Source organism: Syngnathoides biaculeatus, chromosome 17 (assembly GCF_019802595.1).
Source record: "Syngnathoides biaculeatus isolate LvHL_M chromosome 17, ASM1980259v1, whole genome shotgun sequence".
Taxonomy (NCBI): domain Eukaryota; kingdom Metazoa; phylum Chordata; class Actinopteri; order Syngnathiformes; family Syngnathidae; genus Syngnathoides; species Syngnathoides biaculeatus.
In genome coordinates this window covers 2036753-2051410 of record NC_084656.1, presented here as the reverse complement: position 1 = coordinate 2051410, position 14658 = coordinate 2036753, and the positions used below count along the sequence as shown (strand labels likewise).

The 14658-nt window shown below is 44.5% G+C and overlaps 1 protein-coding gene across 9 annotated transcripts in view; it reads right to left on the bottom strand.

The window, feature by feature from the left end:
* ror2 (receptor tyrosine kinase-like orphan receptor 2) overlaps nucleotides 1–14658 on the bottom strand; it is a 70159-nt gene that overhangs the window by 18362 nt on the left and 37139 nt on the right. For 5 of the 9 annotated variants that reach the window (XM_061801901.1, XM_061801899.1, XM_061801902.1 and 2 more), the window contains 5 exons: nucleotides 6977–7264; nucleotides 6809–6839; nucleotides 1771–1892; nucleotides 1353–1667; nucleotides 1015–1269 (listed from right to left, as the gene is read on the bottom strand). In XM_061801901.1, the coding sequence (XP_061657885.1) occupies nucleotides 1015–1269; nucleotides 1353–1667; nucleotides 1771–1892; nucleotides 6809–6839; nucleotides 6977–7264 (1011 nt within the window). The remainder of the gene's footprint in view (nucleotides 1–1014; nucleotides 1270–1352; nucleotides 1668–1770; nucleotides 1893–6808; nucleotides 6840–6976; nucleotides 7265–14658) is intronic. The other 4 variants (XM_061801907.1, XM_061801908.1, XM_061801905.1 and 1 more) reach the window with 1 other exon arrangement.

The window sequence follows — 14658 nt, the reverse complement described above, 5'->3', positions numbered from 1 at the left end:
TGGGACAATGTTAGTTTGCAAATCTTGAAGATATTTCTCAATTGATTATGCAATTGGTGGAGATCCTACTAAGGTATGAGAGGCAAGTATTGGTCAACAACAGCAGATCGTGCAGCATGGTGAGACTACTACAGCTAGTGCATGAGTAATGTATAAGATATAATAATAATTGGCACGGCAGAATGTGACAACAAACTCAAAACAAACAAAAAAAATAGCAGCATTTTTGTAGTTGAATTTTAAGTTTGCTCTTTTATAAGTTAATTATGAGGGAGGAGAAACTGTTGGAATGGGTGCTAGATTTGTTTTGTCTTTCTTGGTAGCGCCTACCCAAGGGAAGAAGTTGGAAGAGTTGGTGGCCAGGATGTGGAGGGTCTGAGAAGATTTTGTCTGCTCTTGTCCGAGTTTGGGTAGTGTGCAAGTCCCCAAGGAGGGAAGTGGGGTACTGACAATCTTTACAGCAGTTTTGATTGTCCAACTAAAATGATTACTATTATCATTTGTTTTGTTTTAGGAAGAGTACACCAAGATAAAATAATCATTCATTTTCTGAGCCACTCATCCTCAATAGGGTCACACGAGCTACATCCTGAACTGCTTGCCAGCCAATCGCAGGGCACATACAAACAAACAACCATCTGCACTCACAGTCACACCTAAGGACAATTTAAAGTCTCCAATTAACCAATCAATGGATGTTTTTGAGATGTGGGAGGAAACCAGAGCGCCCAAAGAAAACCCACGCAGACACGGGGAGAACATGCAAACTCCACACAGGGGGGGACGGGATTTGAACAACGGTCCTCATCAGAACTGTGAGGCAGATGTGTTAACCAGTTGTTCCACCGTGCCACCATAAAGTAATCATGAATATCATACAGTATTGCTTTTGTGCTCGACATACATTCCACCTCGCTTAATCCTGATGCTGAATAGACATCTTAGCTTCCTCTGATTTAAAAATCTGTTCAAATTGTAATTCTTTAGATGAAATTCTGACAGCATGGTACTTACTGCAGGGTTGAATATCACACAGGTCCATCCTGACCCGAGGATCCAAGGTGAAGCACCAGGGAGCCTGCAACTGGCCTCCTGGGTTCCGACAGTAGTTGTGGCTCCCCCATAGTTCAGGGAAGTCTTGAGACAGATGGTGACTATGAGGGTACTGAGTGCTCCATGGCTGGCAGTGGTGACCAGATTTCGTAATGCTGACAGTCCCCCTGTAGTCAGCCCCACTTCCATTGTAGCACTTCTGGTCTGTTGGGGAATCTAAAACACATAGTTATTCATGATGGTTATGACACCATTTCGTTACCATGTCTATCTCTGGCTTTCCCGGGTTGTCTGCTTACATGGTCCTAGTTTTTCGGGGGGCACTCCTATCCTCATACATGAAGCAGCATCGTGCGTTCCTGGACGCGGTAGCAGGTGACAGCTTGGTAGTTGTAGTTGCATGAGGATCATGGGATTGGATCGGGCAATAGTGTACTCGGCATGGCACAGGTCATTCTCCAGGGCTTCACACTCATCTTGACAGAGTTGACGTTGCCGAGGACCTCGGGCGCTCTCGTCACACAGAGGGAAGACGTAGTAACAGAAGGAAGGGATGGCAAATCTGGAGCACTGATCTGACAGATGAGTGGAAGTGCCAATCATTGTGAAGGCAGCTTAAAAGAAAAACACAAAGGTATGGTTATAGTCTTGTACTGTACAGTTGAAAATTGAGGTGGATGGCTGCTTAGAACTAATAATGAAAAGTCATTTTCCTACCAGTGATGCGATTTTCACTCTCTCCCTGCATCTGAAGAGACTCCACATAAATGCTCTGGTTCCCAATGAAGCGAGCACAGGCAATGCCACGGTATGGTTGGCAAAAACCTTTTTCATGCAACCTTAGAATAAATTAAAAAAAAAAAAAATTTTTAGCACAAAACACAAGTTATTTATTAGACCACTCTTAGAGGAAGGTGACCCCCCCCCAAAAAAAATATTGAAATGGAAATACTTCATTTTTTCCTCTGCTTTCATTTGGTTGTTGACATGAAGGGAACTTTTTAATGTATTGTGTTGTATTGTTTGCTAATATCTAATAATAATAATAATATATCTTTTATATATATATATATATATATATATATATATATATATATACATAAAATAATTGCTAATACTGTAATACTGTGCAACAACGTCAATCAAGTCAAGCGCAACTGTATCCCAGGATGCACTTGTGATTGAAACGTAGAAACCCAGTCCTGGAACATTGAGTCCCTGCAATTTATAATCACAGAATACAGATGCAGTAATCCTCTGCTATGTACATTGTGGTTCTTGCTTCACTGTTCCACTATAGGTACTGCAGATTTGTATTATAGTTCTTACTTTTTCATCTTTTATCCAGTTTGTCCAGTATTTTGTGGAATCTATTGTTCTTACAAATTCTGCCCTGGTAAGCAAACATATGAGCACAATTACATAATGCTCTCCATCCATCCATCCATCCATCCATCCATCCATCCATCCATCCATCCATCCATCCATCCATCCATCCATCCATCCATCCATCATCCATCCATCCATCATCCATCCATCCATCCATCCATCCGTGGTCCAATAGGATCTTGCCAGCTCTCGTCCTAGTTCAGGTTGCGTACAAGTCCTCAAGGGTGAGTAGTGTGGTTCCGGCAATCCTTTCAACAGGTTTGAGTGTGTGTTGCAGTCAGAATTTGTTCTTTTTGACTGACCCTATGACCACTCTTTAGAACTGTCTCAGCAGCTCTTGTGGCAGGCCATGCTTCCTCAGAAGCCATAAGAAGTACATTCTTTGCTGGGGTTTTTGAGGACGGAGTGGATGTTTGTCTTACTTCAGGTCCTGTGAGACTTTAATTCCCAAAAACTTTCAGGTCTCGATGGTTGACACAAGACAGTTGGACAGCATGAGGGGCAGTTGCAGGATATCTCCCGAAGTCCACAATCATTTCTATAATCTTTAGTGTACTCAGCTCCAACCTGTTTTGGCAACACCAAAGTTTCAGCTTTTCCACTTTCTGTCGATATGTAGACTCTGTCTTTGATTAACTCAATGACAGTGGTGTCATCGGTGAACTTCAAGAATTTTGACACAAGGGTGCATTGAGGTGCAGTTGTTTGTGTAGCTCAAGAAGAGCAGCGGAAGAGAGGACACAACCTTGGGGTGCCTCGGTCTTGATAGTTCTTCTGGATGGGGTGGTTTCCCCTTCTCCTATCTGCTGTGTCCTGTCATTAGGAAGATGTAGATCCACTAGCAGAGGGCAGTTGAGATGCTGAGCTGGAGAAAGTTGGAGGAGAGGAGTTTGGGGATGATGTTGTTGAACGCAGAGCTGAAGTCGATGAACAGTATCCCCGCATAGGTTCCCATGCTGTTGAGCTGTTCAAGGATGAAGTGCAGTCCCATGTTGACTGCATCATATGCAGACCTGTTAGTTCGGTAGGCAAACTGCAGTGGGTCCAGCTGGGGACCTGCAATGCTCTTGAGGTGGTCCAGCATTGGGCGTTGAAGGGACTTCATGACCACAAATGTCAAAACAACACGCCTATAGTCATTCAGACACGAAATTACAGGTTTCTTGGGGACTGGGATAGTGGCACATTTGTAACAGGTTGGTACTTCACACAGTTCTAGGGAATTATGAATATCTTTGTGAAGAGGGTTAGGGTTACCCTAACTTTGACGCAGAATGGGAACACAAGGTCTGGGCCTGCTGCTTTGTTAACCTTTTTTTGTTGTTTGAAGATGTGTCTCACGTCCTTTTCGTAGATGGTCAACGGAAGAGATAAGATGTCAAAGTGGTTTGTGGTGGAACTTGGTGGGTATGTGGAGCGAAAGTGTCCTTTTCAAATCTGCAATAAAAGCTATTCAGGTCGTTGGCTCACCCACTATTGTTGTCTATTGGGGCGGGGGTGGGGGTTTGTTGCTTGTAATTAGTTACCGATTGTCAAGTAGTGCTCAAAATAATAGTAGTTGAATGTGACTAACCAGATTAATTCACGTTTTCAGTAGATTTTTTTCATGGCAATATGTCAAATAAGTTACCAGTAGGTGCAGTAGATTCTCAGAAAACTAACAAGCCTTAACATTCATGATATACACACTCTTGAGGCTGTGAAAATGGGCAATTTGTTGAAAAGGGTGTGATAAAAAGCACTGTGGCATTTAATCAGGGAGGTCATCAATTTTGAGAATAACAGGTATGAATGATGTGGCCCCTATTTGAGAATGAACACAGCACCTGTTGAACATGCATTACTCCTTCAAAGCCTGAGCAAAATGGGTCGTTCAACATATTATTCAGAAGAACAGTGTTTGATGGGAAAGGGGAAACCTTAGAAAGATGTAGAGAGAGACACATAGCAGAAAATGGAAGACAACCATCATCACAAAGGATCTGCGTCATAATGACTTAAAAGTATGAAAGGAAACAGCGTCACAAAGACTCGCGTCGTGACCACTTAAAAGCATAAAAGGAAAATAAAGAGAATAAAGAATACAAAAACACACACACAAAACACTATCAGACTTTCTCAAACTCATACACGAGCTCGGGCTCCTTCCCTGCGAGAAAGGTAACATTTAATGTCCCTAGAGCCATCTTCTCGAGCCAGGGATCAGATCTCCAAGGTCCCTGCCTCCGGCCACTACCTAGCTTGCACTGGACCCAACACTTAGAGCCCATCTCACAAGTGGCTATCCCATGTGAAGGGGGACCCATGTTACCCTTTTGGGCTGTGCCCTGCCGACCCCCATGGTTGCAGCCTTGCCTTCGAGCCCCACCTACAGGCCTGGCTCCAGAGGGGGTCCTGATGACCTGCATCCGGGCAAGGGAAACTTAATCCATTACTTTTACACATCATAGGGGTTCACGGAGCCATGCTTGTCTGGTCCCTCACCTAGAACCTTTTTACCATGGGACATGGTATATTGGCGGCACAGTGGCGCAGCTGGTAAATGGTTGGCCTCACAGTTCTGAGGTCCCGGGTTCAATCCCAGACCCGCTTGTGTGGAGTTTGCATGTTCTGCCCGTGCCTGTGTGGGGTTCCTCCCACATTCCATGCAACATTAACTGGACACTCTAAACTACCCCTAGGTGTGATTGTGAGTGCGGCTGTTTGTCTCAACATGCAATTGTCTGGCAACCAGTACCCAGTGTACCCCGCCTCCTGCCCGTTGACAGCTGGGATAGGCTCCAGCACTCCTTGTGACCCTCGTGAGGATAAGCGGTGAAGAAAATGTATGGATCGACATGGTATACTGTTTGAAACTCCAGACAACTTATCTCTTAGGACAGAGGTTGGGAGCCTTTTCAACTGAAAGAGCCATAAATGGCAAATATTTTAAGATATAATTTAAAAAGAGCCATACAGTATTTTAAGAACTAAATCCAGGTGTATTTGTGCATTTATGTAGGACCAACACTTTTAGAGTACAATAAGTTGAGGAATTATTTTAAATAACATTGTTATGCTGTTGCTAACCAATGATGACCAAAGTACTTCTTCTTCTGACCATTAATGCGACTTCTGGTGCTGCATGGTTTTGCTGATGGCTATATTGTCTGTTTCATACGTCGTTAGATTAAGCTTCATGCACGCGCTGAGACTTCCATCCGTTTATCGTGAACGTAATTTAATTTGATTTTGCCATCATGATGGTACGATGGTGAACAGTTCATGCCTACAAAAGCATATCTTTTATTCGTTTGATTTTCTTGTCTTTATGCGAAGTTGTCAAAATGTTCATTGGCAACATCAAGTACAAATGCTTTGACATACTCCCCATCTGTAAATTTAGACACACAGCAGAACCCTCTCTCTCCACAAAGGCTGTCCGTTAAAAACTTTGGGAGTCATCTTTTTTACTTTGAGCGACCTCTGTCACAAGCGTTTCCATACTTATTTGTTCCGACTCGATCTGCGGTCGACCATTCTGCGACTGCACACAGCGACAGCCACAGCAAACTACGGCAATCCCACAAGGACAAACTGTTTCTGCGCTATTTGCATTCCCTGCATGACTGAAATCACATGTACAGTGTGTCGGCATGAGGGCTCTACAAGCCATATGCAACCATCAAAAGAGCCAGGTGGTTTGTGAGCCATAGGTTCCCAACCCCTGTCTTGGGATCATTGGGACACACAAACTGCTCCACCACGATAAGGTAACAACTCAAGGAGGGCTAACATAAATTTGAGGCGTTCAGGATTAGGCAAACAAGAATTTCACATTTCTACCATGCATATCTTTGAAAAGGGCATATTGTGTGTGTGACTTTTCCTACAATAAAAATATAACTGGCGGCACGGTGGAAGACTGGTTAGAGTGTCAACCAGAACTCTGAGGACCGTGGTTAAAACCCCAGCCCCACCTGTGTGGAGTTTGGATGGTCTCTCCATGCCTGCGTGGGTTATCTCTCAGCAATCCGCTTTCCTCCCACATAAAAAAAATCATGCATTAATTGGAGACTCTAAATTGTCCCTTGCTGCGACTGTTATCTGTCTCTATGTGCCCTGTGATTGGCTGGCAACCAGTTCAGGGTGTACCCTGTCTCGTGCCTGTTGACAGCTGGGATAGGCTCTAGCACTCCCACGACCCTTGTGAAGATAAGCGGCTAAGAAAAGGGATATATGGATGGATGGAAGGAAGGGTGGATGGATGGATGGTAACTATTGTAACTTTTATGAAATCTGTACCATATGATCCACCCTTATCGCAACAAAACAGTGGAAGTAATTGTTGACAACCTGATTCAGAAATAAGAAGTGTTTCACTTACGTTTGATCTGGCCCATGCGTAGGCATTTGTCCTGTTGATTAACATGAGAAAACACAAGTTAAAAAATACATACATTATTTTTAAACAATATTTATTATCGTAAGCCACTTAAAAAGTTGTCACCATGATGAATGAATGTACTGATTTAATGTGTAAAACAGACTTTACCTAGTTTGACATAAAGGACCCCTGTGGCATAGATCACTTTATATACGTTGGAGGCAACACACTGATAATAGCCTGTGTCTGTCGTGTCAAGGTCTGTGATCCGAAGCTTTGATCCGGCCTCAGTTTTGCGGACAGTGACCCGTCCCTGCTCCTGGACAACGGGGGCATCATTTTTTAGCCAGCGAATTGTCGGTCGTGGGTTACCTGCCACTTTGCAGTGCAGTGTAGCTGTCTGGCCCTGGAAGTGTGTGATATTGTTGACTGGCTCCAGGAACTCAAGGAAGTAACCTTGGTAAAGTGAAATGCAACAGAACATATGTTAAAGTAATGCCGAAAGTTTTTTTAAATCCTTAAAAGATTTTTCCTGACACAGTTGTAGATAGTTCACAGGAAAATGTTACCTCACCATGAAGTGGAAAAGCAGCAGAGATAGAAAGGTAGATAAAATGGTGAAAAAAAAAGGGAGGGGTTGAACAACTCCCCACCCCAACCACATTGTGGTGAGCGGCTGTTTCTGCAATCAGCAAGAATGAGGGCAAAGATGGGAAACGAACAGCCGTGAAGCTACACACTCAGGATCTACTGTACTGTATGTAGTGGTCCCAGGTAGTAACTCCTGGATCAACGGGATATGAAAATAAAAATGCAACATATAGCAATATAAAAAGCCCAACTAATTACTTTGCGCCCTTGTCCTTTCGCATTTCACGGTTCATGGCCCCGCATATTTGCGGATTTTGCTCTAAAAGTTTTGTAGTTTTCATAATGTACTGTGGCGACCCCTAACGGGACAAGCCAAAAGGAAAAGAAGAACAAGTACCATATTTTCACAACCATAAATTGCAGTTTGAAAATGCAGCCCTATGGGGGCACAAACCAGTGCAATCTGTAGGCCGGTCCCAAGCCCGGATAAATGCAGAGGGTTGCGTCAGGAAGGGCATCCGGCGTAAAAACTGTGCCAAACAAATATGAGCGTTCATCTAAAGAATCCCATACCGGATCGGTCGTGGCCCGGGTTAACAACGCCCGCCCCCGGCACTGCTAACCTGCAGGGCGTCGGTGGAAATTCAGCTACTGTGGGTCGAAGACAAAGAAGAGGAGGAAACCGGATCCAGCGTCAGAAGAAAAAGAGGAATGCACAGAGCCTACAACTGAGTGTAGGGACTTTGAATGTTGGGACTATGACAGGAAAAGCACAGGAGTTGGTTGACATGATGATTAGGAGAAAGGTTGATATTCTGTGCATCCAAGAGAGCAGGTGGAAAGGTAGTAAGGCTAGAAGTTTGGGAGCAGGGTTTAAATTATTCTACCATGGAGTAGATGGGAAGAGAAATGGAGTAGGGGTTATTTTAAAGGAAGAGCTGGCTAAGAATGTCTTGGAGGTGAAAAGAGTATCAGATCGAGTGATGAGACTAAAATTTGAAATTGAGGGTGTTATGTATAATGTGGTTAGCGGCTATGCACCACAGGTAGGATGTGACCTAGAGTTGAAAGAGAAATTCTGGAAGGAACTAGATGAAGTAGTTCTGAGCATCCCAGACAACGAGAGAGTTGTGATTGGTGCAGATTGTAATGGACATATTGGTAAAGGAAACAGGGGCGATGAAGAAGTGATGGGTAAGTACGGCATCCAGGAAAGGAACTTTGAAGGGCAGATGGTGGTGGACTTTGCAAAAAGGATGGAGATGGCTGTAGTGAACACTTATTTCCAGAAGAGGGAGGAACATATAGTGACCTACAAGAGCGGAGGTAGAACCACGCAGGTAGATTATATTTTGTGCAGACGATGTAATCTGAAGGAGGTTACTGACTGTAAAGTAGTGGTAGGGGAGAGTGTAGCTCGACAGCATAGGATGGTAGTATGTAGGATGATTCTGGTGGTGGGTAGGAAGATTAAGAAGACAAAGGTAGAGCAGAGAACCATGTGGTGGAAGCTGAGAAAGGAAGAATGTTGTGCGGCCTTCCGGAAAGAGGTGAGACAGGCTCTCGATGGACAACCGAAGCTCCCGGAAGACTGGACGACGACAGCCAAGGTGATCAGAGAGACAGGCAGGCGAGTACTTGGTGTGTCATCTGGTAGGAAAGGGGAGGAGACTTGGTGGTGGAACCCCAAAATACAGGGAGTCATACAAGGAAAGAGATTAGCGAAGAAGAAGTGGGATACTGAGAGGACTGAGGAGAGGCGAAAGGAGTACATCGAGATGCGACGTAGGGCAAAGGTAGAGGTGGCAAAGGCTAAACAAGAGGCATATGAAGACATGTACACCAGGTTGGACACGAAAGAAGGAGAAAAGGATCTCTACAGGTTGGCCAGACAGAGGGATAGAGATGGGAAGGATGTGCAGCAGGTCAGGGTGATTAAGGATAGAGATGGAAATGTGTTGACTGGTGCCGGTAGTGTACTAAATAGATGGAAAGAATACTTTGAGAAGTTGCTGAATGAAGAAAATGAGAGAGAAGGAAGAGTTGAAGAGGCAAGAGTGAAGGACCAGGAAGTGGAAATGATTACTAAGGGGGAAGTCAGAAAGGCACTACAAAGGAGGAAAAATGGAAAGGCAGTTGGTCCTGATGACATACCGGTAGAGGTATGGAAGCAATTTGGAGAGATGGCTGTGGAGTTTTTGACCAACTTATTCAACAGAATACTAGCGGGCGAAAAGATGCCTGAAGAATGGAGGAAAAGTGTTCTAGTTCCCATTTTTAAGAACAAAGGGGATGTTCAGAGCTGTGGGAACTATAGAGGAATAAAGTTGATGAGCCACACAGTGAAGTTATGGGAAAGAGTAGTGGAGGCTAGACTCAGGACAGAAGTAAGTATCTGCGAGCAACAGTATGGTTTCATGCCTAGAAAGAGTACCACAGATGCATTATTTGCCTTGAGGATGCTCGTGGAAAAGTACAGAGAAGGTCAGAAGGAGCTACATTGTGTCTTTGTGGATCTAGAGAAAGCCTATGACAGAGTACCAAGAGAGGAACTGTGGTACTGCATGCGTAAGTCTGGTGTGGCAGAGAAGTATGTTAAAATAGTACAGGACATGTATGATGGCAGCAGAACAATGGTGAGGTGTGCCTTAGGTGTGACAGAGGAATTTAAGGTGGAGGTGGGACTGCATCAGGGATCAGCTCTGAGCCCCTTCCTGTTTGCAGTGGTAATGGATAGGCTGACAGATGAGGTTAGACTGGAATCCCCTTGGACCATGATGTTTGCAGATGATATTGTCATATGCAGTGAAAGCAGGGAGCATGCAGAGGAACAATTGGAAAGATGGAGACATGCACTGGAAAGGAGAGGAATGAAGATTAGCTGAAGTAAAACAGAATATATGTGCGTGAATGAGAAAAGTAGAGGGGGAAGAGTGAGGCTACAGGGAGAAGAGATAGCGAGGGTGGATGACTTCAAATACTTGGGGTCAACAATACAGAGCAATGGAGAGTGTGGTCAGGAAGTGAAGAAACGGGTCCAAGCACGTTGGAACAGCTGGCGAAAGGTGTCTGGTGTGTTATGTGACAGAAGAGTGTCTGCTACGATGAAGGGCAAAGTTTACAAAACAGTGGTGAGGCCGGCCATGATGTACGGATTAGAGATGGTGGCACTGAAGAAACAACAGGAAGCTGAACTGGAGGTGGCAGAAATGAAGATGTTGAGGTTCTCGCTCGGAGTGACCAGGTTGGATAGGATTAGAAATGAGCTCATTAGAGGGACAGCCAAAGCTGGATGTTTTGGAGACAAGATTCGAGAGAGCAGACTTCGATGGTTTGGACATGTTCAGAGGCGAGAGAGTGAGTATATTGGTAGAAGGATGCTGAGGATGGAGCTCCCAGGCAAAAGAGCGAGAGGAAGACCAAAGAGAAGGTTTATGGATGTGGTGAGGGAAGACATGAGGGCAGTTGGGGTTAGAGAGGAAGATGCAGGAGATAGGCTAAGATGGCAAAAGATGACACGCTGTGGCGACCCCTAACGGGACAAGCCGAAAGCAAAAGAAGAAGAAGAAATTGCAGTTTGAAGTCTTAAGTTCTCTTCTAAATAGACACGGCGCCTTACGTGCAGGCTGAGTTCCAAAATTTTAAATTTTTTTGTGACTAGTCCAATAAAGTACACATTGGTTACATTGCTTATGTTTCAGCAAGTATGCAGGCTGTCATATGATGGGATTCATAGGAACAATTGTAATTTTACATTTATACGCAGAAGAAGCAGACTTTTCCCCACACATTGACAGCGTAATAGGAAAGTCATAACTTAAGATGTTGTTCACACTCACGGTGTCACATCGAAACTAAAATTATCACACTACAGCAAACAGAATAACACAACTAGGAAATAATACAGTAAACAAATACAATGGCGACTAAAGAAATAATTGACACAAAACAAGCACTTTAAAGGTCAAGGATCATCAAACGGATGATTTTTGGTATATTAATGAAAAACCTACAGCCAATATGGTCCCATGTGTTTTTTCACCACAAAACATGATTTTGACGTATACAGCTTTTTGTAACTCCCGCCATGAAAATCCTCTCAGGGATTTGTTTTCGAGAAGAAGCGGGAAGGGACGTAAAAGACAGTGGCGCCCCCTCGTGGACTCGTTTGTTTCCATTATTTTTACCTCCGGGAACGTAGCTTGCTGTTCCTTCGTGTTAACCAAAATGCCGGCTCATTGCATTGCTGGACATTGCTTGAACACTTGGGAGAATGGAATTACCCTTTGAAAGAGACCCTGTTCGTTGTGAAAAATGGATTGCACGCGTGCAGTAGACGAGAGCTTCGTGGGTTCCAAATAACAGGTAGGTGTGTATACAGCTACTAAAAAAAAAATAATAGTTTGGGGCAGACCACGTAATCGGTCTCTCTCATAACGTAGCAAAAGATCTGCGTACGAAATGTGCTCATGGAGCTACTAAAAAAATAAAGAGTTTGGGGCGGACCACGTAATCGATCTCTCTCATAACGTAACAAAAGATCCGCGTATGAAATGTGTCGATGTGCGCATCGCCCAGACAACAAATCTCACTCAGCCTTGTCTCGATAGTGTTCATCGCGTACTGCGGCGACTTTGAACTAAAAGCAGCATAGCTCGGCTCAATCTCCTCCTTATATGCCGCGTTCAGGGGCCACAGCTTCTGCGAAGGCTGCGCGTCGGGCTTTGCGACAGGGGCGGGTCTGAAGAACCCAGCTGAGAATGCGTTACTCAGTCGCGTGCGCGCATAAAGCACCCCAGCTCGAACGGGATGCGGTTTGGCCGTGATCGGATATCATCTGAATATGGCTCGAAACAAGAGTGTAATATTGCCCTGAGGGCTCGAAACAATAGTGTAATATTGCCCCGGTAACTTAACTCGGTGGTGAGTGTGTGGTGGTGTCCTTTTCAAAAAGAGCTTCGGTGTCAGAAGGGGTGTCGGAAAAATCCGAATATCTCTGTTGTTCGGCTTCCATATTAGCAGGCACTGCACGTTTTCAACGGCAGAAGTGACGATGACATCAAGGACAGATGACGCGACTAATATGGCGACCACTTGGATGTCGAGGGACACTCAATTGCGCAACTTTGTGCATGGATGATGCGTTCTCCGCTCACTTTTTTTTTCGTATAGACATTGAAGTGAATACTGTTATATGTATTTTTCATTACAATATCTATTTTAGAATGTTTATAGGGATGACAGTCACACTTTAAACACTATTTACATCTTCCCAGCATGTTTTGTGGCACTAAGGAGATTTGTAGTCCCATGGTAGCTTGCATACATGCTAAAACACATGTGAGCATGTAGGCTAACAATGTAACTGGTGTCTTCTGGTGTATTTACAGAACTCGTATTTACGGAACTCGTGCACTTAAAGCCAAGTGTCATCCCTATAAACATTCTAAAATGGATATTGTAATCAAAAATAACACTACATTACTTCAATGTCTATACGAAAAAATAAATATGAGCGGAGAGCGCATCATCCATGTGCAAAGTTGCGGAGGTCTCATTCAACATCCAAATGGTTGCCATAATGGCTGCATCCTCTGTCCGTGACGTCACACTGGGACATTCATCATTGAAAACACGCTGCCCCCCCTCCTATGGAAGACAAACATGCCACTTCTGACACGGAAGCTCTTTTCGAAGAAGAACATCTCACAACTGAGTAAAGTGACCGGGGCAATATTACCCTATTGTTTCGAGACATACTTAGATGATATAAGGATCACGGCCAAACCGCATGTGGCCAAACCGCCGCCCCGCCCGATCCACCTCTGCACGGTGGTGATAAAAACAACGGCACCTGCGAGCGATGACGATGCCGCGGCCAAACCGCATCCCCATCCGATCCACCTCCGCGAGGCGGTGATAAAAACAATGCCGCCTGCGAGCGTGATGACGCCACGGCCAAACTGCCTCCCCGTCCGATCCACCTGCGTGCGGTGGTGATAAAAACAACGACGCCTGCAAGCGACGACGCCGTGGCCGAACCGCCTCCCTGTCTGATTCACCTCCGTGCAGCGGTAATAAAAACAACGCCGCCTACAAGCGACGACAACGCAGCGGCCAAACCACCTCTGCATCGGGACTGACGCAGAAGCCTTTGCCCGGGAGCCCGACGCGGAAGCCGTCCGATGCGCACATCGACACATTTAGCACCCCTCTCATACGTACCAGGATCTTTTGTTACGTTATGGGAGACGGATTACGTGGTCCCCCCAAACTTTTTTTTTTTTTTTTTTAGTAGCTGTATACACACCTACCTGTTATTTGGAACCCACGAAGCTCTCGTCCACTGCACGCGTGCAATCCATTTTTCACAACGAACCGGGTCTTTTTGAAAAGTATAAAGAATTAATCCACCCTCCCAAGTATTCGGCAATATCCAGCAATACAACGAGCTGGCATTTTGGCTAACACGAAGGAACAACGAGATACCTTCCAGCAGGTAAAACTAGTATAAACAGACGAGACCGCTGGAGTAAGCTACTGCCCTGTACGTCACTTCCTGCTTCTTCTCGAAAACAAATTTTCATGGCGGGAGTTACAAAAAGCCATATACGTAAAAATCATGTTTTGTGCTGAAAAAACAGATGGGTCCATTCTGGCTGCCTTTTTTTCATTAATAAAATCATGCATTTCATGACAGAGGCACTTTAAGGTGTGCTGTCAATTTTGGAGAAAATTTACAACTGTTAAGTGTGCCTTATTGTCTCAAAAATGTATGTCGTAAATAGGTATTTTAATTCTGCATCCATTATTTGTGGATTTTCATTATTCATGGGGGTGGCGGGATATGGAATGTAACCCCCATGAAAATTAGGGATATCATATAGGAACACAAATCTTAAGTAACGTGGCACAAGAAAGGTGACACTATTTTTTAATCTCTGCGCGGGAAGCTTCCATTTCTTATTAAAGGTTGATAAATAGTGATTTTTTTTTCCTTTTCCCTGTTTAAATTGTATCTTATTCAGCTACATACAGGTAGACAAAAAACAGACAACAGTGAGGCCAATGCTTTACAGCTGCGCCACCATGGTGCTATATATAACATCCATCCATCCATTTTCTTCACCGCTTTTCCTCATGAGGGTCACGGGGAGTGCTGGAGCTTATCCCAGCTGTCAACGGGCAGGAGGCGGGGTACACCCTGAACTGTTTGCCAGCCAATCGCAGGTCACATGGAGACAAACAGCCGATCACGA